Below are 26,730 nucleotides of genomic sequence, written 5' to 3'. Positions count from 1 at the left end.
ACTTTATCATAATAAAAAGAAATACAACCTAATACATAAAACTTGAATAAAGAAAATAAACATTAACTTAAAATTTAAACATAAATACACATCTTTTCTTCATCCTTCTTCGTTTATTCTGTAAAATTAAAATGTTTGTGTCTGATCATATCAGTAAAGATAAACTCTGACATGTTTGTGAAAGGCTGATGTTATTGGCCAACTGATATATCTGTCGGGCTCTAGACAACACAAGGACAACAAGAGACAACCAAGGCAAACAGACATCAGTGTCTCTCATGAGACTGGATATAGACATGGTTCATCTCGCCCCTAAATATCATTTAGTTGAGTATATGTTAAATAGGACTGATGTTACTTTGGTGAATAGCTGGCTCCACGAAAGAATAAAATGAGATAATCAGCATCACTTAATCTAATAACATTATGAAGCTGAGTCACTATCAGTAGACGCTGAATTCATCAAAAATGAACCCATTATCCAAAAGTGATGATAATTGGAACAGCTGGGAGCTAGTGACACAAGCAAAAGAATTTCAGCTTTACTGCAATTTATCAAAATGCTTCTTTAGCATCTCAGATGACTGCTCTCCTTAGGTTATTATGTGCACAGGCTTTGACTTTGAATCAAAGAACCGCATTTTTCCAACTCAGTCGCTCTTCTTTTGTATTCACTATTCAGATGGGACTACTTAAGCCTCACAAGTGTCTCTGCCAGTCACCTACCAGCATCTATTTGAAAAAGTTAAAGGTTTTTACTGGACACCAGTAATGACCCACTTCAGAACTATTGAGAGTATGGGATTCACTTAAGTCACCTAAATACTACTTGTATACTTCACTTAACTATAGCCTTTTAAATAAATAAATAAATAGTAAAAAAGTCAGTCTGAGTTCAACTAAAAAGTTCCTGTCAGCCCTGCCCTGACTGGATTTCTAAATAAAATGGATAAACATGTCTTGAGAAGGCTGCCATTTGACTGTAGATACAGTAAAGCCCATTTCAAGCTTGGCAAATAGCCAGCTTCAACTGTGCTTTCGTTCTTGGCAAAGAGCAAACTTCTTGTGTACACATTTTCTGTGTCACACTGAATGACTAATGACCCTCCCTCCTCCATATATAAACAATGAAAACAAATAGGTAGTGAGGCAATTCTAACAGCTCAGAAGACCTTACCGTCCACTACAGTGGCTTGTTCCAAATTACTACACAGAAAGAGGATATGAGAAGGGTTTCGATTATTCAGACAAATCGAGGACCAGAGCCTGAATCACCATAAAGCATTTCAGAGTTCTGAACTCAAAATCTGACAAGGACTAAAAAGAGACTTGAAAGTTATTCATGAAGCTTCCACAACTTAGGAGTGGAAGTTTTTCACGGTTCCAACTTATAGAAAAGTGAGCCAAATTAAATAAAGGTGACATCTCGTGCTTTATTCTCAGTGGTTAAGATGAAGATTAAAGTCACTTAAAAGGCTTGACTGTAATATATTTTGATACAAGAAAAAACATATATAAAATATATTACTATTTGTGGGTGAATGACCCAGTTTCTTATCAGTAAATGTTAATTTGAGTTTATAGCATGAACCATAGCATTTAAAGCCTAAGCTAGTTTGCAATGCTTGTACCCATGGGAGTCTTCAAGCTAGCAGAAAACCACATACAGAGAACCCTAACACAGATACATAGACCATTTTCATTACTTATTCAGCTTTCATCTCTTTTTTTTTTATTGCTCTCATCTATCCATTTTGCTGCTCTGACACCTGCAACACGACAAATACCTTGCACACATGTTCATATTTCTGATTATTATTCAAAGAACTAAAGAACCATTTTATATACAATAATAATTAGCAGGGAAATGCCCATCTGGAGCCACTGAAATGTCACAATCATAGAATATTCAATTCATTGTATCAGTTAAAATCATGTTGACACATTTGAAAAACTTCCAACAATCTAATTTTGGGCATGTTTGCTTGATAAAGGACTATAACGCTTCATCTGTTTTCAAAGTAGTTCTGTCTATCGACAAATTGGTTAATAAACTAATCATAATAGCAATGATACAATACAAAATCTTTCTCTCGGATTTTAAGACAATGTCCACTTGTTTTTATGATTGGTCAGTTTTGCTTTTTAGTTTATCATTGAGCGTTCAGTTTAAAGTGATGATCTTATGATGGTGTAAACAATATTTTCTTTATGTGATCATATCGTCTTCCACAGCTTTTGACATTTATACCACTTTTATTGCCCACACACACACCATACCACCCACCCACACACACTCAGTAAGAGCCATCATCAGTCTTGTGGCAGGCAGCAATAAAGCTGTCACACAGGGAGGACATCTTGAAATGGTCTCTGCTAAATTCCACCACCGTACACAAGCTCCACGGAGGCTGAAACATAGCAATCAAAACATCACGGTTAAAGCTGAGGGTGTATTTATCTGAACCACCAGCAGAGGTCTTACAGTGTGCTGCTGCCTCTTACCCAGAGCGGAGGATGAATGTCTACACACACATCAGTTTGTGAATAGTAGCAGAGAGGTGCCAGGGCTGCATTTATCCTTGAGCAAGTAGTGCTGATATTTAAACCAGACTCTAGACTTCAAGAGACATTCATCCCTACTGCAGCAGAAACATATTGCAGGGGCCTGACAGCTGATTAGACTGATGGATCACTATGAGGTGTGACCATTACTACAGTTATGAAGCCCCTGTCAGATCACTCCACTCTGGCTCTCACACACCCTCTAACTGAACCTGAAAACAGGCTGCACAGAACTGATATGCAGCATGAAAGCAAGGGCACATTGATTTCATTGCACGTAGCCTGTCATGGTAATCTATTAAGTTTTTAGCCACTTATGGCGAGGTGAAGGGATGTTTTGAGAGGTAAGTGCTCTTATTGTTTACATCTTGAGGTCTGTCTGCCTGTGCACAAGGACACAGGTCAAGGGGACACAGTGTTATGTAGGGTGCTTTAACAGGTGGCAATTGTAATGCATTATAAAAGTGGAATAGACAGCAAGCGAACAAACAATGCAGTCTTTAAAGGTGCAGTGTGTAGAATTTTGTGATATCTAGTGTTGAAGTTGCATGTTGCAGCTGAATACCCCTCACCTCACCCTCCCCTTCCAAAAGTGAAAAAGAACCTGTGGTAGCTTCAGTTGTCATAAAAACTCAAAAGGTGTTTAGTTTGTCCAGTCTGGACTAATGTAAAAAACATGGCGGCTTCTGTAGAGAGGACCCCTCGATGTCAATATAAAGTATTTAAATATAAAGGGTCTTTTCTGGGGTAAAGAAAACTACAATTCATACAATTTAGATGAAACGAACTAGTGAAAACATCATGAGGATTATTCTACATGAAATATCTGCCAATAGATCCCTTTCACCTAAATCTTACACACTGGACCTTTAAAGCATATAAAGGAGACATATTACAGCCATATTCAGGTTTATGATTTTAATCAGGCTTATTACTTGAAACCGTTACATGCTTTCACATTTTAACCCTAACCCTGTCCTTTGCTGCAGCTCCTCTTTTCAGCCTCTGTCTGAAACGCTTTATTTTAGCTTCAATCTCTTTAAGGCCCCCCCTCCCAATTAAGCCCTGATTGGCCAGCTGGCCCTCTCTGTTGTGATTTGTCAAACTCTTCTCGCACAGGCAGGAAATGTCGGCCTCTGCTCTCGCTTTACCTGGCTTGGTTAGGGGGAGGTAGACTAGCCACTGGGTGTGAATTACGCGAATGTGGGTCACTGTGATGTCATGTGATATCACGATACCCCGGAAGTATTGGCTGGAATACTGATGAGGCGTTTCAGGAGCTTCAGGAGCTCAGGAGCAGTGTTTTCTGTGGGCAATACTTGGGGCTTTTAAACTTTGTAGAACTTTTACATAAACAACAGACCTGAGAAACTTACAAAACATAACATCTTCTTCAAATCAAAGACTTGACGAATGTTTTATGAAGATGGAAATGCACCAGTTTTTCAGGCCATTAAGACACCTATCAAGTGCATTTTTTAAAATCTCATATATTACAGTAAATACTTATAATACAGGAAACATCAAAAGGTTATGTACAGTAACCATGAGTGCAATTCTCTTAAGCTATTAGAGATTTACCTGACCCCAAACATACAGCTAGAACTCCGGGAAGCAGGATGCACTCATTGCCTAGGAGGCACCAGTTTGGATCAAGGGATTCACATTTCGCTGTTTGTTTTTTCCAGGGTTTTGTGTTTGCTGCACAAACTACTCCTGTTCATTTGTAACGAGGGGCAACATTTTTTTTTTTTTGTATGTTTTCTGTGACTCCAAACCCAGTTTGGCACATTCCTCCTCTGGTAACTCCAGCGATGACATTAAGCTTGTGAGAAACACAAATGTGCAATATCAATCACAGCAGGTATACATTATTCAATGAAGGAGGAATGGATTTCAAATATTTGTTTAGGCAGGGACGGCCTGATCCGAGGACAGAGCGTGGGAGAGAACCCTGACAGTAGAGGAGTCACTACCCTACAGTTGAGCAATAAATGTAGTGTATTATCCAATCACTGGCACTGACAATAAATCCCTCCCCGTCCACAGAAAGGAACCCAATCCTCAGCAAGTAACTCACTATGCACAGATTTTATGTCAGGGTGTAGCTCTAGTTTCCAAGAAGTTTTAATATCTCTACTCTCAGTCTATCTGATTGCTCTCACACTAATACACCTCTTGGAGAACTTGGTACTATTTGAAGCATTAGTGATGACTTGGGTTCTATTTATATCTGTCAAGTGTCCCATCTAGCAGCAGAATTTACAGAGCACTCAAGTCAAGATGGGCCATGCACACACTAAAATAAATGCACATAGACACATAAGAGGCCCGATAAGAGGTTGTAAAAAGCAGTTTCACTTTGAGCTGATGGTTGTTGGGAATAAGTACTGAAGTGCTCCACACAGTTATGATATTGCATAAGGACACATCCCATGAATGGCTTCTGTGAGTGCCAGCACCAAAGATGGACTGAAGAGAAAATGAGCCGGTCATCCATCCAATCTCACCCATAAGTAATAAAACCAATAGAGATAAGGTAAGGGTTCTTCTCATACACAATGAGCAGCCACTTTACAACACTCACTGTTGGGTAAGTGAGCAAAAAAGCAACAATTATAGAATAATATAAATTATTATTTATCCATGATGGCTCCATTGACATACAATCTATTCTACCAGGCAGCAAATGAAATAAAGAAAATACTTATATGTTAACACAAGCAGGGGAAATTAACTCAAATAAAAATCATACTACAATACAGTCGGGCTTAAAAAAAAAGTATACTGTGCAACTAAAACTTGTCCTTGGTCGCACCAGTGCACCAGACATTTAGCTGGTGTGTCTCTGTATTTGATCCAAGTCGTGTCACTTCCTCATCTTATCTCTTCTGCAGAGTTTATACTCACACACACAGGCCCTGCCCCCACTCACTCACACACTGACACCCGCACAGTGAAGCAGAGATGACAGAGAAGAGGCGATGAACACTGTTTAACAGTGGCGACAAGTGTGAATACAGGGTTTCCACGACGGACCACTGCTGTAAAGTGATTAGTGCCGGTCTGGTTGTCCCCCCTCCCCCTCCTGCTGACCTGCGCTCACTTTACACTTTAAAGGGGTAGTTCACCGAAAAGTACTACTCACCACTAGGTAAATGACGCCGTTTCTGGTCGAATTTGAATTTCGGGGCTTCCAGACACTTGGATGTGTCATACACATGAGGGGTAGGCATATTATGTTTTTATTCTGTTGTTTTATTACATCTGAAGAGGGAGTCACCGGTAACTTAATTTGGATTGGATTTGGCTGCAGCACTGTTTACCTCCGAGACCCCTAAAGTGTTTTGTGGCCTCAAACACTTCACCCATAGTGGTGAGTTGATAATGAGTGAATTTTCATTTTTCAGTGAACTATCCCTTTAACAATATACACTCATCGCAAAAAAGTCCAACATTTAGTGCGCACCCTCTGCTACAACAAGACGAGATGCACACAGCCAGAACATCAGTGTTAAAGTGACCAGAACGATCCGGATTCATGACGCGACACCCTCGATTAATGGGCAAATACATGAAATTGTCTATTGTTTGGAAATAACCAGCCCTCAATAAATCACCAATATATATAGAAGCTGTGAAGAAAAGGTATAATAGGTGTATTATTGTGATGCCAAAAGGTGCAATGAAAAAATGTCCATTTATTTGCACCTACATTGAACTAGTTCTTTCCTTCCACCAAGTTTCATGGTAATCTGTCCTGTAGTTTTTGTGTATCGTGATGACTAACAGAAAGACAAACACAGTGACAACATAACCCCTTGGGGGAAGTAAATATGGCAAATAAAAACACATGTTAAAAGCAAAGGCATTATTGTATGCAAACAGATTTGAAAAGATATTTAAAGATGCCTAGAAAGAAATTATTCAAAGTTTCGAATTTCTGACAGCTAACAGCCAATAGTATTTTTATTTAAAAGGAGATTTCTGTCATAGAAAGAAACAATGTCCTGCTGATAGCATACATTATGTGCAGTCTGAACCACATCTGACAGCAGACCTCACGGGACTTTCAAGGGCTGCACCAGAACAGTGCAGCTCACACTGTTGCCAGGAGTGAGGGAGAGAAGAGAGGGAATAAGCCAAAGCCGCAGGACCAGGAGGGTACGATATTAATCCCTTCACTGCTGCTAAATTGAAAACTTGGCAGCAACCTGTAAATCAGTAAAGCAATACACCGTTAATTCAATCCTCTAGTAGAGTGAGAAGAGAAGAACGGCTGCAGTATTTTAGTGGACACTTTTCATACAGCTGTGGACATCGTGAGAACAGAGGTTTGGTTTCTCTTTCTGCTAAATGGTGGGAGGAAAATGAAACTTCTTGTTTGGACGTGGATAAAGTCAAATTCAGAGGCTGAATTTGTAACAATTTGTTTCAGGAAAGCTTATGGACATTTCAACATGGTGCTCCAAGAGCTCACAGCTGTGGAGCATTTGAGCAAAGTGACGGCTTCCAAGCCTCCCTAATCATCACAGACCATCTGGAAAACAACTGGGCCGTGCACTGTCCACTGGACTGAGGTATACTGTCAAGCAAAATAGAGAGAGGAGGAAAAAGATAAGGGGAGAGGGTACTTGCTTTCTAGGGGCATGATAGGGCAGCTGTAACGTTTTGAGAGCTTAAAAGATAAGTCATCACCTGCAGCACAAACAGATATCATGGAGTCAAGAGAATTCATCAGCATGTGCAATAATCAAGTTTTGTTTTGTTTTTACAGGATCCCAGCATGAGAATTTGGATCTCAGTGACTGTGCTTCTCAACCACAGTGTCAAAGTTGTAATGGGAGTTTAAACTTCAAGCAATATTAAGTTCGTCAACTAAAAAGGCTCCTCAGAAGCAGTGTCAGGGCTGGGTAAGTATTTTGAATGTTTGACATCAGAGGAGAGCAGAGAACTGCCAGGATACTGAAACTGCACACGAGGCTGCAGATCAAATGCTGCAAAATCGTTTTCATATGTGCCTCTCCAACTTTATATCCCTCTCTGCTTCCCAACTATATGGATAAAAAGAAGTGAACTTCATAGAAGAGAATACATTCCCTAATATATATAGAACTTGTGATCTGCTCCCTAAAAAATATAGTGTGGCTGGCAAATCAAATTATCACGTGTGGAATAATATCAGACCAACAGCATGACCCCCCATGATGGCAGCTGCCCCTGTATTCAACCTGGCGAAGCTTTAGCAAAGGACAGCTCATTGCAGATTAATGCAGGGATTACTCAAGTTCAACAGCTCTCTCAGCATTAAATCAAAGACACCACAAAACTAAGAGGCTTTAGGACCAAAGAATTACTACAGCCTACTAAACCCAGTGGGCAGGCCTACATTCAATCAACATATTCCATACCACTGCCAGTTACATACATATTCTTCAATGTTGTACATGAATCAGTTTGCTCACCAGCAAGGTCTAAAAACTTGTCATATTAAGCCTTACCCTTGAGAATCTTGGCCTATTTTGGGTGTTTCTGAATGCATTTGATTTGGACCCGGATATTCTTCTGACTTTGCCTTTCACATATGTTGAACGCAACAGGAGATTTGTGTGTGAGTCAGGCGCACTCACAACAACAAGAAAATGTTCGGAACATTCAGTTGAGGGGTGGCACCTGGGCCAAGCATGCAGGAGGCAGAACAGAACAGAACATAACATAACATAACATATACATTTCACTGTGGAAATCACGGCCTCGACCCTTATCACCAAAAGCTCATAATCCTGTTGTCTTTTCAAGTTGCCATGTTCTTCTGTCTCTGACACCTCTTTTTCATTCTGAGATATTTGTATTCTTTTTTTATATACTGTTTTTTTTTGTTTTGCATAAACTCGCTTGTGTTCAATCCTCAAGACATAATCCTGCTGCACTCTAACATGGGCTCACTCGGACATTCGGAGTCTTTAATAAGGGGCTGGCAGGAAAAGAATCCTGTATAATGTCAATGGCAACTGGCGCATTTGCATTCTGACACACAAGCGCTCTGATTTTTGATATATCGTGCAGCCCTACCAGGAACCCTTTTGCTGTGAGGCGACAGGCCCCCCTTTCCCTTATTTTCCCTTATATAACGCAATAAAAATGTTTACCATGCCAGTGTGTTGTATCTTTTTTTCAGCAATAACATTACCTATATTTATCTACATATTGGAACCCAAAACACTTCACCTTGTTACAGGGACCACTACAGACAAAGAGTTTCTTTATCTTGTCAAAAATAGCAAAACTTCTATTTTCCAGTCCTGAGAGAAGAGTCTTTCCCATGAGATAAAATGGGAAACAATCAACGATTGGTGCATAACATTTGTATACAACGGAGGCATAACAGTGGCAGCCAAGAACACTGCAAACTAAAGGAGAGGCTGACTTGATCTGATGTGGATTTTCACTGAGTCTGTCTTAATCAGCACCTGGGGCAGTCACCAGCATCAGAGGATCTTTAACACATATGTTCACACACACAGCATCCCAACACACACACACACACACACACACACACACACACACACACGCTTTTCTTCAAGCACTAGCCAGATGGCAGAGACCCCACAGAGACTGAAACGTTTGAGAGCAGCTCAATCGCCTGCCTAGTTGAGTGTCTGTCTCCCAGTCAGCACCCAGCCTCACAATATAGGGTTATGGAGCCAGAGACGACAATGATGTACAGCGGATCCACAGATCCACATTCACTAGTTTCCCTCTTAAATCACATGAGTGAGCTGCATGAATACTGAGCACTGACAGAGTCAGTGAGTCAGCAGCCACAGCCATCAGAGCCTCCCCCTGCCAAGGGGGTGAGTAAATAGTCGCTCAGAGATTTGCAGTTTGAATATGGCATTTTACCCAGTGTGTTATTTGTTAATGCTAGCCATCTGTATGAGGATGTCTTAGTTCTTAATAAACATATTGCACATGGGCTTCATGATAATGGTTATAAAAAGATTTTAAAAGATATTTTGGGGGATTTTAGGCCTGCATTGACAGGACAGATCAAGAATGAGCAGCATTACAGCAAAAGGCTGGAAGTCAGTTTGGGTATCATTTGAGGGTTTTTTCTGATACCGATGCTAAATCCTAAATGATACCGGTGCCTAAACGGGGCCATGTTTCGATAAGTTTGTCAAGTTCCTATGTTTCAAGGAATTGTTTTCAAATATTTGATGCAAGTCCCTGTGTCTGAAAATGTTTGCATGTAATGCAGCCACACTTTATACGTTTAGTTCTAGATTTGAGTTTAAGGGAGCTACTATCTAACTGTAGGCTCACAATATGTGCTGCCACGGCCATGTAGAGAGGGTGATGCCATCAGAGTTAAGAGTAATGGTAACTCAGCACGTGTGGTGATGTTTATGTCGCCTTTAAACAGGGCAACTATTTCAGTAGAGAGCTCAGGCACAGAAATGAGGCATCAAAATCTGCATTGTGGTTTGTCACGGTACGTACCAGCCTTGTAGGAACTGGTGCCTGATCTCAGTACCCAACCCTAGTCAGACAACAAACCTTGAGCCGCTGCCGTGGACTCAAGCCTCAACTAGGTGACCTACCGGGTACCCCTATTAAAGGTTTTTTATTGTCAGTCTTGAGGATTGCATGTCGTCTTTGTGTATTTAAGTTTCCTCAAACAGCGGGGTGAACTGGCCACTGATTTGCACAGAGGTGTGAATGTGGTCATCAGTCTTAGTGTGAGCTGTCCACTGTGTGCTGGGATATACTACTAGCTTTAATTGTTGCTGTCATAAATCTATAGGTTGTTAAACCAGCATTGATACATAAACTGCTGAAACCAGAGCCTGAGATGCTTTCATGTGAAAGTTGACTGTCGCTACTGATAAAAAAAAAGGTAAAGAAGATGAAAAATTGAATGGAAACAATTAATTAGTTTTGATAAGGATACTTTCAGAAATGGTGTCACAGAATGAAAAATGTCTCAAACAAATTTGAAATTATTCATTTTTCATCCACTCAATAACAAATATGCAATGCAGGATCTGCTTGTCCTGATATTTGTTATTAATTATGTGATGTTGGATCCATTCCATAAAATGAAAATATAATGGTGATGGTTTTATGCACTTTGGCCTCATGTTTGATGTATTAAGTTTCTTGCATAGAATTGTAAATACTTGTTTTATGTGTGCTTGGTTGCACTACATGAAACAACACATTGTATAGATGGCGTCAGTGGTGGAGCTGGCAGAGTTTCAGGGCTTAATATGCCGTGCACACTGATTTAGTGTGGTGGTTTAACATTTAACTTTTGACTTGAGGGGTCCCTGAATACAATTTTACATCTACCAGCTTATCGCAGTATTTTCTATGTCCAAGGAATAAACAAAATTGATTTCTAAATAGAAAAAGGAGTTATAATTGAGGATTAACAGAGTAGTGACAATGCTCTTGCTTGAAATCCTGTTTTGGAAGCAGAGAGCAGTTAATCACACCTTGATTGAAACACAGTTGTGACTGCAGCTTTCGTTCAACTAGGGGGCTCTTGATTCAATGTACCAGAGCAGGGGTATTAAAAGTCACAAAGCTAATCTTTTACCTGATGGAGTTTAATTAGCCTGAAGGTAGAGGCCACAGTTGTGATCATTGATTAAACTACTCAATATAAAAAATCTTGCAAACAACTGCTCCGCTCCCTGACACTGTTGCTGCTGGGACTGGATTTCCAGGGTTATATAATCAGGTCTGATATGAGGCTTTGCTGACAAAAAGATGTGTGGATTGCTCCATGCAGAGAAGGGGCAACCTTTAAATGTGTGTCATAACTGTCTGTTTGACTTTTATGTAAGGCGCACAGGGACTCAAGTCACTCTTGCCCTGAAGGATCAACACTCAGATTTTACTTCATCCTAGGTAAAGATAAAGATAACCCACATAGGCAAACATTAACACTTCTCGAGTGTTGAGTAAATAATTAGCTATGGCTGTAACTTTTGACCTGACTATGGGTAATTAAAGTGTATTTTTATTCTAACAATGGATCAAATGATAATATGAAAAAAGTTGCTAGTCAAGAATTATCATATCTCGATTGAGCATTAAGCATCATTTCACTTTTGAATTAGTCTCATCAGAAATGTCATCATCAAACATTTCTGATACGGATTTATTGGCCGATGTAAATCCAACAGACAGACTGAGTTAGAGAGCAGCTTTATTTACCCATGGCTATTAGGACGAGAAAAGGTTTTCAAAAAATAAGATCAAAAGTGTTTCAAAAACAACTTTCCAGCCCAGTCATCAAGGGACCTGAACATATCTTCAATTCAAGCTATGGTTTCTCTGTATGTGCTGGTTGTTTATAAAGCCAACTATTCACACCTTGTTTCCACTGTTATTGCGTAGAAAAATGCTAAAACTATTTCCCAGAAAGATGTCTTCAAACTATTCAGTGAACAAATACTTATATGTGCACTTACATATTTATGTTTTGTCTGTATACAAAGCCTTTCTGTCAATGCAAACATGCACCACAGTCTAGTTAAGCAATAAATGATTTAAGTTAAATAGGCTTATCATGAAATTTCATCATCTTCGTCTATGTTTATGCTTTCGTGTCTTTTAAAGAAGAACCTTTATGTGACTCATGATGGCAAATGTTAGTAACAAGAAATATAAGGCTCCTGAACCATTTTCACCACATCAGTCATATTGATAAACAGGAGATTTAACAGGTTATCAATAAAAACCACAGAGCCATTAAAATAATGAGGATGTGATACTTACATTTGAGTGACAATTACCGCAATTGATTATTGATCCACATGAGTGACACGATGTTCTTACTTTTAAATACAAGACACTGTGTGGGCCTTCAAAGTAAAAAAATAAATGAACAACTAAATAGAGATCCACTAGAGAGTTTTGTCATAATTGGCCAAATATAATTTGACATTCTTTCCTCTGTTCTGAGTGATGAAATATGCAGTAGAAGTGAACAGCAAAATGAAAGCTGCGGTTGCAGAGCACACTAGCACAATATTCATATTTTATGTTGCACTTTGTAATGATGAGCACTTGAAAGCAGAAAATTGCCCTCAATGGACGATCAAATGTCATCAAATTACATATTAATAAGTAAATGGTAATCAAGCCAGACTTTTGGCCTCTGGCACTGTGAGGGTTAACTGTGTGAGTCCCCTACTGTACTTAACAACAGGTCAACCATCTCATTTTGCAACCTACAGCAATTAGCCTTGACTTCTGCAGTGTGGCTTTTCCCTCCTTTCCCAGACAGAATTATTGAGACAGCAGACAAACAGAGGTACACACAATCATCTATGAACACTTCCTACATCCAACTTACAATTAGGCTCATCCCTCTTCCACCATAATATTTAAGGAGACATATTATGCTCTGGTATTTTCTTTTTCTTTATATTTCTCTTTTCAGCCTCTGTCTGAAAGGCTTGGTCTCTTTAAAGCCCCCCTTTTGATAGAATCCCAGGCCACTCTGAATGGTCAGCTTGCCCACTCTCTTGTGATTGGTCAAACACTTGTAGCACAAGTATGACATTTTGGGCGACACTTTCGCCCTACCTGGCTTTGTTAGGGGGCATGCCAGACAATCTGCTGGGTGTGCATTATGCAAATATGGGGAATTGTGATACCACATTACATCACAATAATGCAGAAGTATCAGCCGGGCTATCGACAAGGCAATTCAGGAGCTTTAGGGGCAGTGTTTTTGTGGAGGAGAGGAGCTGCAGACTTTGGGTTTTCTGCACAATATGTTCACTCTAAGACATATTAGAGAACCATATGTCTTCTTGAAGACCCTGCATCTTGTTCTGAAGCTAAAATGTAGGATCATGTGCTCCAGGGAAAAAATGGAAAACACAATCCAGCCAGATGGCAAAGTCTCATCAAAACAATGTTAATGCCACAAACAAAAACTAAACTGAGAGATACCGTACTCTGGGTGGTGTGTAGAATGTAGAATGGTTCATCCATGTAGCAGGTTGCAAAGTGCCTTCATGTTATCATCAGCATCAGAGCGCACTCACTAAAGATCAATAACAGATACATCTTCCCAGCTCCCACCTCTCAACCATAAATCAGGGTACTGAGTAACAGTCAGGTTAATCTAAAGTACAAAATACCCATTACTCTGATGTGTGGATTATTGTTTTAGCTCCTGAAGAACTAAAGCGGGAAAATAGCTGGATGCCGTTAAGTGTTCTCTGATTTATCACCAAGTTCAGCAGTTGAAACCATGAACAAAAGTGACTGGCTTGAAATGTAAATGTATTAGGACTAATGGATGGGTGCTATTGACAGCAGATTGATTGATTGTGTGTATGCTCTTTTCAGCATCTGTCGGAAATGCTTGTTTCTTTCTCTCCCGTTTCTTTAAGCCCCCCTGCTCTGATTGGCTAACTGGCCAACTCTGTTGATTGGTCAACCACTTCCACAGTGAATAGTAAATGTCCGCCTCTGCTCTTGCTTTACCTGGCTTCGTCAGCAGGTGTACCAGACTAGCTGCTAGGCAAGTATTATGCAAATGTGTGGCATTGTAATGTCACGATCAAAAGTATCATCTGGACAACTGATAAGGTCACAAAAAAAAACAATAGAGGAAGACCAACTGAAGACATATCGTCTATTTAACAAAATGTTGATAAGAAATTTTGTCATCACAAACTGAATTTACTTACACGTCAGCCTGTGGATTAAATTAACAAGCTAATAGTTTGCAGATTTACACCTCATGCTCTCACTCTGTTTAGTGGGGGAGCACCTACTGACCAGTTGCCACCTAGTTCACCAAAGTACCAAGCCACTTGGCACAGAGCCAACTGCAAAAAAGCCAGAAACTCAAAAAAAGGACGGTTCAGTCTGAGGAAGGCAGCACATGACTGATTGAATTAACATCCGCACTGAGCATCACTCATTCAAAATTCACGCTGCCATAAAAAAATTCAATCCTGTGACGGCCCCTGCCTCATGATGACACAAGCGACCTGCAGCCCATCCTCCCCAACACATACGATCATAGAACAGTGCAACGTCAGCACAATCTGCTCACTGATGCTCACACTGCGTAACCCGATGGTAACCGCTCAGCTACACTGCCAGCATGTGAATGGGCCAGATCCTTTCACAGGCAAAAAAAGAACTGGAGTCACAGAAATGAATCTAGATCCAGTCCCTGTTTTGTGAGTTGGAGAACAAGAGAAGGGCGCTGTTGTTTTTCCTGCTTATGTAAATTAGAAATGTAAAAATATGACCTAAACTTAGCAACACTTAATTGATTAAGTAATGATAACTTAGTGTAAAACACACAACACAGTCGTATCCAACTGTCATCATGCTATAATGGTTTTGAACAGTTTTCAGATGCTTATATTTGGCAGCCTCAAAATTTACTACTTAATAACTGTCCAAGACAGTTATAAAATAAACATGTCAACATCTCTCTATATAAAAACAGAGTCAAAATAAAATTAACAGGCATGGTTTTACAATGCCCAATTACTCAAGGCTTAAGTACTTCTAAGTCACATCACTAGAAACTGAAAAATTGATCTTGTGCATTGAATCGACCATAATTGTTTATCGGTGGATGCAGCCAGCTTCATGACACACACACACACACACACAAACACACAGAGTTGTAAGAACAACCACAAGTTACAACTGGAATTCTAAGTAAAGAAACAAAGGGAAACCTCCTGGCTCGGTCAAAGTAAACAGGCTGTGAAAATGTGTCTTACGGAAGCAGTCCACAGAAGGCAGCCTTTGGCAGCATTGGTCACATTTAGGCTTATTCTCTGAACCAGCTCTTATTAAAGCAGGCAGCCGTATGATGGCTAGTATGTTCTATAGGCAAGAAAGAGAAGGAGCTACTTGTAGTGTTTTTATAATCACACAATTTAATACATTTTTTGTTTTCAAGTGGTAGAGCTAAACATGGAGATACTCAGGGGCTGTTTTGCTTGCTTTGCTTCACATGACTTCAATATTGTTTTAAACTTATCTTATAAATTGTTCAAATGTATTCTGCTCACTTGTGGACAACATGATTAGTTTGTGAGGCGTTTGCTGTCACTGGACTGAATCAACAAGATCAACTAATGAATGTCATCCACAAGTCCTGTAATGAAGGGCCTGGAAGTGCTGGAATATAAAATCACTGGCTCTCAGTTGGACTGTCTGGCAACCTGCCACATAAAGCTCCTCAAATTTGTGAGGAAGTAAAAGAAGGGGAGATGGATCAGTGAGAGCAAGATATAATAATATCCTCAATTTGCAGCCAGTGTTATTGCAATTATTTCAAAAGGAAAATCATCTGCACAATATCTATACCTGCTGTGTGACAGGAGTGTTTCATTAAGACATGCAAAATGAAATTAAAAAAAAAAAAGTAAACTATCCTTGGATTTGAAACATTCTGAGGACAGATTAAGGATCAGAGCAAACTGAGTGACAGAGCTTATGATCTCTGCTGAGTAGTCACATGTATCAGGCTGCCAAAGGAAGAGAAGAAAATGTGAAATACGCTGTAGTTCAAAGACTATGTAACACACCCAACTACTATTGTAATTTGTGTAGATCCTGCATGGTCTTCAAACGGAGAGGGGCACAAACTATATCACATTTTCTCCTGCCCACACAGATTCAACAAATGAGGATACTGTCAATATTACATTCAAACTGAAATCAGTTTAAGGAGACTTTAAATAAGACGTCTTTTCAAATTCCTGCAATACAGCAGCTGGCATGTACCTTAGACACATTTTCCAGCATCTACTTAATGACAAGTGTTATTTCAAACTGTGAACAGACCGTGTAAACTCCAACCGTGAGGATAACTGTCAGAAAATAGAGCGCGCATTATACTTTGGCTCAACTCCCCAAGCAGGCTCAGCTTTGAGCATGGTAAGTCTGAATAAATAAAAACAGCTCGCAAGAAGACAGCGACCACACTTTGCCCACGACTGTCTAGTATTTGCACAATGTTCCTGTGTAATCATTAACTTTTGCAACAGGCCTCTACAGTACAGCAATAGGGAGTAAAGGTTCCAATATCTACAGCCATGCAATATTTAACTCTGATACACAGCTTGCTCACAGGAGCAGCTTGTGCTTGAATGAGCTTTTCTTCCATTTAAGGTGAATAAAATCGGAAATAAAAAACTTCCTCTTAACAACTAGAATGGCACTTAGTAGAGCGCATACCTGCACCAAGGCCCAACAGTTCCCTTAAATTTAACCAAGGTGCACCAAACTTCACTGATTCATAGAGAGTAGTCCCCTTCACACCCCTGACTTTTTTCCATCAAGATCCATAAATGATTCCCTTGGAAATCTGTGAAAATGTTGAAAAACGCCATATCAAGCAATTTACATAAAGATTTAAAAAGCGTCCTGGATTCATAACCTGATCTGGATCTGCACCAAAATTCAATGTGTTCTTCTCTGACCCATGACACATCTTTCCACCAAGTTTCATGAAATTCTGCTTGGTTGTTATCTACCTTAGAAACCAGCAAACAGAGGGGAAAAAACATCCTTGGTGGAGGTAAGTAAGGCTCAACGGTTACAAGGTGAAAGTGCTTTTAATTCATACTGCATATTTAGATATTGTACGGATGTCCTGAGGTTATGCTGTGTGTGTGTGTGTGTGTGTGTGTGTGTGTGTGTGTGTGTGTGTGTGTGTGTGTGTGTGTGTGTGTGTGTGTGTTTGTTGAGGTGTCATGAGGGCGTTTGACTCACTTGATAAAGCACCGTGCACCCTCAAAAGTATATCCTTCTTCCCACCCAGTGGGTAGATCTGTCAAAAAACAAGAGGAGGATTAAAAGTTGTGAACAACAACAAATATATGCTTTTTATTATAATAGTAGATGACACAACACTCAAAATGTTACTAAACTACCTAGAGGATTTTGACTGTGACAAATTAAGCAATTTGTGGATTCCACTTTTAGGGTGCAACTAATTATTATTTCAATGATCGATTAATCTGTTGACCTTTTTCCTAATCCGTTGGTTACTTATTTGGTCTATAAAATGTCAGAAAATTGTAAATCATTGACATCCTCATCACACTTCCCTAAAGCTCAGTGTGAAGCTTTCAAATTGTGTTGTTTTGTCTGACCAGCGACCACAAATCCCCAAACTATTTCAGTTTTCATTATATGACAAATAAAAGCAAAAAATCCTCAGAGAAGCTGTAACCAGTGAACATTGGGCAATTTTGCTTGGGGAAAAAAACATATTTAAAGGGGCAAAATGGTTGCTGAAAATTTCCTGTCCATTAAAGGTAATCCTGGAAAAGATAGCAAGAGCAGGCTACACTTTGAAAAGACGCAAATGATACATCCCCTCCGCCCTGTCGTCACAGCTACGCCTCCAAAAGACATGAACCCAAAGCCCATTAACATCTGCTAGAAGCAGTTGATTCGCTCGCTAACTTCAGGTCTCTGCTTCAGTGGTGTATGTCTGCACGGCTGAGGACTCTGGTCATGCAATACAATACAGTATAGCTTTATGAATCCTGAATTCAACTTGGTTTAGGGCAACTAAAAGAAGACCAAAATACAGACAGGCACAGACAAACATCCCCTAAACTAATAACACAATAAAACATCCTAAAAGAGCTGTTTAGTTGTGTTGACTGTGAGTGCAATTACACAATTAAAGTGTAATGATAATGTAAATAAAATAGTTCACATGGCATTTTAGAGCCTTCTTATCTTATAACTGCATTGTAGTATATTGTAATGCATTTTATAATACATTCCGAGGGCTGTGAAGAGGATCTCAACAAATAAGATAAAGAGTGTTTCAGAAAAAATGACCAACCCTAACTTTAACTAATCTTGGAAATCATGATGGTTAAGGTTGGAAATAAAGATTTGATGACATTTTATATACCAAAAAGAAATGATTAAAGTTTAATCTGCATTGTGATCATTTATTTAAAGTCTACTAGTCATAGTCCCGTTGAGATGCATTTTCAGCAGGGACCCCAGGCTGCTGCTGTGTACAGTGGCATGGTATACAGTCACAATGCCAATACAATGAAAGAAGCTAATATTACCACTTGGCACAGTGTTCAGGAGCTTTTTGTGGAGGAGGGGCAGAGGAAAACTAATTTATTAGATGTATAGCTTTACTGGAACCCCCAGTGTACAGCAGCTGCGTCTACCTGCAGATAACGTGATAAATAAAACACTTGTCTGACACTTGTTTGACAACAATACTTGTCTAATGAATTCTGTCGGTAAAAGTCGTCAACCATCGGTGAGTCTGAGACTTCTCTGACCGAGGAGAGGGGCTCAGGAGCCGGGCAGAGGGGGGGCATGACAGGGCTCACTTAGTTAAACAGCGCCAAAAGCCCACTCGTGCGTTAGAACCCCCAGCGTGGATGTCAGTGCTCTCTCTCCCGCTCTCTCTCTCTCAGTGTGGGAAGTCTCGCTTTCAGGATGCGGGTAATAACAACAGCAGCAACACATGACGACATAATGGAGACGACGGAGAAACTTGACGGCTTGTTAGCTGACACCTCACCTGGAGTTTTGCGGTGGCCGGTTATCACCGCCTCGCCGCACACTGGATGCAGCCAGGTTGTACTCTTGGCTTCTTCGCTGTGGAGAGAAGAGGAAATGTTACCACACACGCAGAGTTGCTTTCAATCAGAAACGGGGAAGACCTGACTCGAGCCGGAGCCTTCGGTGGGGGGGGCTGATATTTACTTGACGAAGAAGACGCGTCCATCCCGAGAAACCCCGTAACTCCAAGAAGAAGGGAGACAGGAGATCCACTCGGGCTGCAGCTCCGCCGCCATGTCTGACACTACTGTACGACGCTCGCGCGGCTCAGCTCGCGCAGGCAGCGCGTACACGGAAACCCTGGCAACGGCGGATGGTTCCACTGAGAGGGGGGGCAGAGCCCAGGGGGTAGGGCGGCCAGGTTCACTCCATTAGTCTGAGGAGGGGGGGGTCAACATAAACATAACACGTGTTTTATTCCTTTAGTTATTATATCAAATTCTTAAGCACAGCCTCCACAGAAAACACTTTTACCAATGCTTTGGTTTGGTTTTAGGTTACCTTTACAGCAATCTACCTGCCTAACTACCTTCCTACCTACTAACTACCTAGCTGTCTCCCTCCCTTCACCTTCTCACTCCCTACCTACCTTCCTACCTAACTACTAACTACCTGCTTACCCTCTTACCTACCTACCCACCTACCTACTAACTCCATACCTACCTTCCTACCTAACTACCTTCCTACCTAACTACCATCTATCTGCTTACCTTCTTACCTACCTACTACCTAACTACCAACTACCATCTATCTATCTATCTGTCTATCAATGAAGTAGTTTGAAAGGGGTGAGTTAAGCAAAAATATAAATAATGTCCTAAATAATATTTGTACATCATTTATAGAAACTTTTACCTATGTGCAGTACGTTTGGTTTTAGGTAATGTTTTATGTACTATCAGGTAGATACATGCCTATCTACCTACCAACCAACCAACCAACTGATCTATCTATCTATCCTTGTAGCTTTTTGTATAGTTGTGAATGCAGTGGTTATGTTATTGTTTTTGCGTTTCCATTGCCATGGATATATATTGTTCTGAAGAAAGACAGTTCTTTAGAAGTGTGAACAACACTGGGGGCAGGGCCGGATTAGGCAGCAGGGGGCCCTCAGGGCAAAATTGATCTGCTGGGCCCCTATAAGCCTTCTTCACAGAACATTGTTGTAAGAAAACCACAGGTGTTGCTAAAATATTAACAATGGCTGCTTTCTTTTCAAGTGTCCAGTGGTCAGGTTATGGTCTGTCTGATCAATTTATGTGATTAATTTGATGTGCACTCCAACCATGCTGGTAATCCACAGGGTATACTCATACTTACTCATACCCAGTGTTAAAAATAGGATATAAAGCCATTTTAAAGTGTAAATGTCAGACAGTCATGCACTGGGTTGGATACCTGATGGGTTACCTGGGTAAAAAGTAAGCATTAATTCAAATTCATAGGTGTGGACTTGGATAAAGTTTGAATAAATGTGGGCAGGCTGCATGTAAGTTTTTTATATGAAATCTGATCAGCTGCAATGATTTATTTTAATGTGAAAGCCTATGATACCACCTTAGACCACTTCGCATCTGCTCTAATAACTGTCACTATTAAATGGATCAAAATAAGACAAGAATAGCCAGTATTTAAGCTCAATAAAGTATTATCTTTTGAAATAGCTCTGCATCTTGCTGCTGAGGTAACACGTTGACAGCTGTAGGAGCACAGGTGCTACCACAATTGACACTTTTCCAAGAGCACAACTCAACCACCACAACAGGAGGACAAGGAGGTGATAATCCTCCAAAGTAAGTGACAGTGTAAGTGGCATGTGTGTTTATCAATTACGGCTGATAATGTTGGTTGTGGGTCGTATGTTATGTTTAGACTTGGACTAACAGGTCAGGTCCAGTACAGAGGTTTGGGGGAGCAGGTTTGCAAACATAATCCCTTGCAGCACTCTGTTCTCAACTATTTCAATCCTGGTGGATTTAGCAACGCGTGTAGAAACTTGTGGAAACAGAAACTGAAGTTTTTTACCATAGGTCACAGATTTCTGGAGACAGCAAAAGCAATCTACTGTCATTCTAATGCAGAGGTCATTCAATACTGGGCCTTTTCCCATCATTCTGTGAGCAACCACGACCTGATTTCATGCTGCATACGGCATGAGTTCGCAGCAGGACACAGTAAAAGGAGTTTGTCTCCTTACTAAGAAGTTGGAGTAATGCAGGCTGTCGCTTGCAGCTCTTCATCTTTACAGCGTACTGTGGCCGCTCCTGACTCTTCCATTACTCTCTGCAATATTTCAAACTGATGCACTGTCAAAAAAACTTTTGAAGACGCATTTTTGATGAACGGTAGTGGTAATGGTTGAGCTTTGAAACACATTAGAGCTCCAATAAAAGTCATCTCATGTTTCATCAGTTCAATACTTTAATGTGGATTTGTCAAATTCTGTAGCTTCAATTTTTATGATTTAACATTCTGCATTCATCCACATTTTAGACTAAAGGACAAGATAGTGAATATCCCCTGTACGTTTGAAGGTCTTGTGCACAATTTAAGTTACCAACTACCATCAGATTTTAGCAGGTGTTAGCAGCCACAAGTGGATGTTAGTGACATAACTTCAGTTGTGCACCTTAACGTCATCAAGTACTTTGGCCTTGTAATGCACAAGTAAAAAATATCCCTTTTATGTTCTACTGCACTAATTAATGCCTATAACCAGTTGATGTTATCGGATGTTAGTGACCAACAGCGGATGTTAGGGACATATCTTCAGTTGTGTTCACAGATATCTGTTTATTGACATTACATTAGCAGCAACTTTTTTTTCTGGGAATGTTGCCACAGACACCTAGTTTTTCTAGTATTAACAGTTTTCCCCAGAACATCACCTTCCTTCAGATTTTGATTTATCACAATTCAATTTAACACATTAATTTAGGTCTGTAGAATGACATGGTGCAGATGAACGCAGGGTTCTCAAATGCCTGAGATACTCCCTGCTTGCAAATTTTAACCTGGATTTTTAACCCCAGTGGCTCGCTATGATTGACCTGTGAAGAGGATCAGGGTTTGACTTTAATTTTTCATTCTTTACACAGCTATTTCTGTCACTTTCAGTGATTGTCATTTTCATATGAATAGCCAAGTGCAACAAACGTCTTCTCGGGGAGATTATCTAAAAAGTCCATTAGTCTTTAATCCCATTTTTGCACCTCCCTCTCTATTTTATCTCCCATTTCTTTATCTTGTGAGCGTTCAAAACAAATATAAACACTTATATGCAATGTATTCAGACAACATCGTTTATGAAAGTTGTCCCTGACTTTTGAAGCCCATATAGTTCTGATGGAGCACAACCCAAACCATAATTTAGCAATGGCAAAAACAGGTGGCCTTTGTGCTAACCATGTAACATTAATGTCCCTCATTCAAGTTTGTCCAAAAACTTTTGTTGCACGTCATCTCTAATCTCTCTCCCCTCATTTCCCCTAAAATAAATGAATGCCAGAAATAGTGAAGGTCTTTAGCTATATTTTGAATCTGTGTATTCACAGCAGAGCCTTTTGGTCACCACCTTGAGGCCTGTATGATGTCAGATGGGGATGGAGTTCTAGTAGAACATATCTCAAAACACATTCAGCTCATATTTAGGTTTTATTAGGTTTTAAGTTATTACTTGAAAAGGTTTCCATATGTTAATGTTGGCCAGCTCACCCTCTCTGTTGTGATTGGTTCACCACATCCAGCATGATTAGGATATATCAGCCTCTGCTCTCACCTTACCCTGCTTTGTAATGGTTGTCCTGGACTCAAGCGGAAGTATTGATGAGGCCTTTCAGGAACTTCAGGATTAATGATTTCTGCGGTGGAGACGAGCTCCCTTGACTTTAGGGATTTTTACGTTACAAAACTTTAACATACACAAAAAAGCTGTATAACAAACTAGAGGAAAGAGAAACTGAAAAGGCATTATATGTCTCCTTTAAATTAGTGCAAACCAGATTACAAAGAGTAGGCATGGAGCTTTTGTTGTTCCTCTCACTGGGCCTTGCATGGAGGTATCAACAAGCAGACACTCAAAGTGTACAAGCACACCGGCACGTTCAATTATATACCATTTCTTGCTCTCCGCCTTTTGTCTGTGTGCTGTGAAACTGCAGCATAAGCCTTTCACACCAAACAAAGACAAGTCATCCAACACCACTGTGCTTGGCCTGTTTGTTGGCACTGTGTTGCATTGTTTATCTGGACGTAGGCCACTGTTTTTTTAGGGGGCCGGTGGTGGGAAGTGGACATATCTGCCAACTGCTCGCTCATTCACTGTGGAGAAGAAGTCTAAAGATAGGGCAAGGAGGCGGTGTTGCCTCGCCTGGTCAGATGTCAAACACTGAGTCCTTTGTGTTACCTTACCTGGGGCAGAACAACAGCTTTCTGGTTACGTGGCTTACAGAAGAGTTGCTTGTTTTTCCCTCAGGTAATTAAGACAGTGAGAGGAAATAACATAAGAACATTCAGCAATGCTGAGCTTGGTGTGCCCTTTTAATTAACCTCATATTGATTTGAGATGGGGCACAGAGGCTCTGCTGCATAATGCACAACTTAATACATTCCACATCCTAACCTTCAAAACTGAACTTGTAGATAGTTTTAAACATTTAAAAAAAAAAAGTAAGTATCTTAGTAAGTAAAGTAAAGTAAAGTAATGAATACACAAAAGTTTTAGGGTTATAGTCCCAGCTTCTTGATGTCTTGCAGAATATCCATGAAAAAAAGAACCATGAATCTGGAAAAAATTGGATTAGAGCCTGCTACCTACCTTTTTTCTGGTATACCTGTGGCATCTGACGCCCTGTTCAGACCTGGTATTAAAATCCCTCCTGAGAGATTTTACTAGTTCATTTTACTAAGTACATCATTTCACCAGCATTTAAATGCATCCTGAATGTGTCATACGTATAATTTCTGTTCGTAAAGATGAAATTATGTTGTTTTTAGCCAGTTTGAGCATACAAATGTGTTCAATGACAATGTTTATGTGTGTGTGTGTGTGTGTGTGTGTGTGTGTGTGTGTGTCGGCAGGAGCAAGAGAGAGATAGAGAGAATGTAAAAAGCAAGTGAGCAGAGTCAGGATGTACTGAAAGAATAAATGCACGCTGCTATGAAGACATTTTGAGTGATCGGATCTCAGGATGCATTCTGGATGCATTTGGGTGCCTTCAGATACCCGGTTTGAAAAGTGTGGGAGTGTGTGAAAGCTTCTCATTTTTTAGACAAGCAACTCAGGCCTATTTCCTACCATTCGTAGAAAATTTAAACATGGATTAGAGCCTCATACCTGTTTCCTATTCAAATGACATCTGACTCACAAAGCGTTACATTAAAGGACGTATTAGTCAAAGATACTGTCCAGTAACTAATTTGAATTCAGTTTCCACCAGACCCTGAGGTACTGCAATGAGTGAGCATTTCACAGCTACCCAAGTCAGTATGCAAGTTTGCATTTACTAATATTATTATTGTGTTTCCAAGGTCTGACATTATAACAGACAGGCCAGTATTGTGGGTCAGTTCCTGTAATTCATCTTTTAACTGGGAGAGACATTTGTCAACTGCAGCCTACATTTGCCTGGGTGAATGATACATGCTTCACAGTTCTATGGCCTATCATGTACACCCTAGCAAACAAATGCATTAAGCTAAAGTTGGAACCCTAAACGAGAGTAACAAAGTATGTTTGTCTTTCAGCAAAATGTAGAGCTAGCAGGACACATAATGGTATTGCGGTGTTGTGCGTAAATCTTTCTCTACAGCCTTTATCGTGAGAGACTGCAAATAAACGCAGAACAAGCCAAACAGATGCGGCGCCATTAAGTCATTGACCTCTGAAGATTTTCTCCAGTTGTATATTCATGATGTTGTGAGATGATTTCTCTGGGAGCCACTAAATGCTTAATTATTATCTGAAGCACTGTTCATAATTCTTTTTTGAAGGAGCTGAAATCTTTTAACAATCTTCTTTTCTTGTAAATACAAGGCCTCTTCCTTGTTATAGACAGAATAAAAGAATAAGGTTCGCCCAACAACACATTGCAACCAGCCATGCATCTCACAAAATATTCATTCTCATCCTGGAGGAGACCCAGGGTCTGAAAATTAAGAAGGGGAAGAGAGAGATGTATTATTAAGTACGTACTGTGTTGTGTCTGCTTAACATCGTTCAACGCATTCTTACATAATTGCTCCACCCTCAGCAAGATGAGGCTTCTCTGCTCAGAGACACAGGCCAGACTTGAGGCATCAGAATGTAATTAATGGTTGCACATTATCAAGCAGCTGTTGGAGGCCTTTGTTCTGGTGCCAGCTCAGCAGTAGCCCTGCGCCTGTCATTGCTAGGTAAAAGGGGGGGGGGGGGGGGGCGGACTCTAATCTTTAGACTGGACCCACTCGGCATCTGTGCGCACCTCTCATCTGCTGGCATCAAAAGCCTGCGCTGATAGAGCCATCTTTCAGCCTGCACTGTGCTTTGAAATTGATTATTGTAAATATGGGGATTCTATTATACTAGTGCAGTGCCCGTTTGGCCTGTGTTAATATCTGTTGCAGCTTTCTGTAAAACTGTAAAAATCTAACCTGCAGTAATTCAGCTGCTACAAGTGAAAATGTGCTGCAGGACTCAGTCCACAGAACCCTGAAGCTGCTCCACTGCTGATGCACAAAGAGCTGTTCACCTGTTTATTAACACAGAACCCCCACTCATGACCATTTATTGTGTGTCCAAGTTACACCAAATTCAACACTGCACTTCCTTGAGCCCTAAAACACACAAACCAAGTGGGAAGCTGATAAGATGAAGCCATTTTGCATACAATGGGCTACGGGCATTTTCTGGAGTTTGCCTTTCGCAGATGAACAACCCAGCCGGAGATTCTCCAGTCAGATGCATTCACAACAGTACAGATATCTCCAGAGTGTCCAGATGAGGCGTAGCACAGCACAGGCAGGACTGTACAAAAACATGTAAAAATGTCCACGTGTTTTTGTTTACAGAGCATCGAGAACTGTATCCCCCCAACATTTTGCGACTGACAGTTCCGGACAGATGGACTGTGAATCCTCTAGAGAATCTCCTGCTGTTTTCTGGGCTAGTTCAAACATCAGCCTGAGTTTTAACAAGGGGGTAAACAAAAGAAAGTCAAGACAATGTCTGCAGCAACCAAGTCAAACATTTGTGTTCTCACTTTCAGCCCATCCTGACCTTTTTAGGAGATTATCCGGAGTTCACTGCATGTCGGAAAGCAGCCATCCAGACAGACAGATATTTCTTGGTTCACCAACTACTTTGAGGGTCAATTTGTTAATATGCAATTAAAAAAAATTATATTCAGCCCACATGAACATTACAATCTAACAGTAACTTCCTATGAATGTGTGTGTTTATCCCATTCCTTACACAATGCTCAATGATGTGAATATGATGTCATCTTTGCCCCTCAGATTGTAACACACGGTATCATTTGACTGGCATGCACAACCCACAAACCA

The 26,730-nt window shown here is 40.3% G+C and overlaps 1 protein-coding gene across 20 annotated transcripts in view; it reads right to left on the bottom strand.

The window, feature by feature from the left end:
* The window catches only part of LOC109624508 (pleckstrin homology domain-containing family A member 5-like), an 88,288-nt gene extending 68,797 nt beyond the window's left edge, over positions 1-19,491 (bottom strand). For 16 of the 20 annotated variants that reach the window (XM_069528192.1, XM_069528190.1, XM_069528198.1 and 13 more), the window contains exons 1-3: positions 19,333-19,491; positions 19,148-19,224; positions 17,350-17,407 (exon numbers count right to left, since the gene is read on the bottom strand). In XM_069528192.1, coding sequence (XP_069384293.1) covers positions 17,350-17,407; positions 19,148-19,224; positions 19,333-19,424 — 227 coding nt within the window. In that variant the 5' untranslated portion in view covers positions 19,425-19,491. The remainder of the gene's footprint in view (positions 1-17,349; positions 17,408-19,147; positions 19,225-19,332) is intronic. The other 4 variants (XM_069528208.1, XM_069528206.1, XM_020079230.2 and 1 more) reach the window with 1 other exon arrangement.
* Positions 19,492-26,730: the final 7,239 nt, after the last annotated feature.

This window comes from Paralichthys olivaceus, chromosome 7 (assembly GCF_024713975.1).
Source record: "Paralichthys olivaceus isolate ysfri-2021 chromosome 7, ASM2471397v2, whole genome shotgun sequence".
Lineage (NCBI taxonomy): Eukaryota > Metazoa > Chordata > Actinopteri > Pleuronectiformes > Paralichthyidae > Paralichthys > Paralichthys olivaceus.
Note: the sequence above shows the minus strand (reverse complement) of the source record. Positions and strands in the feature narration are given on the sequence as shown.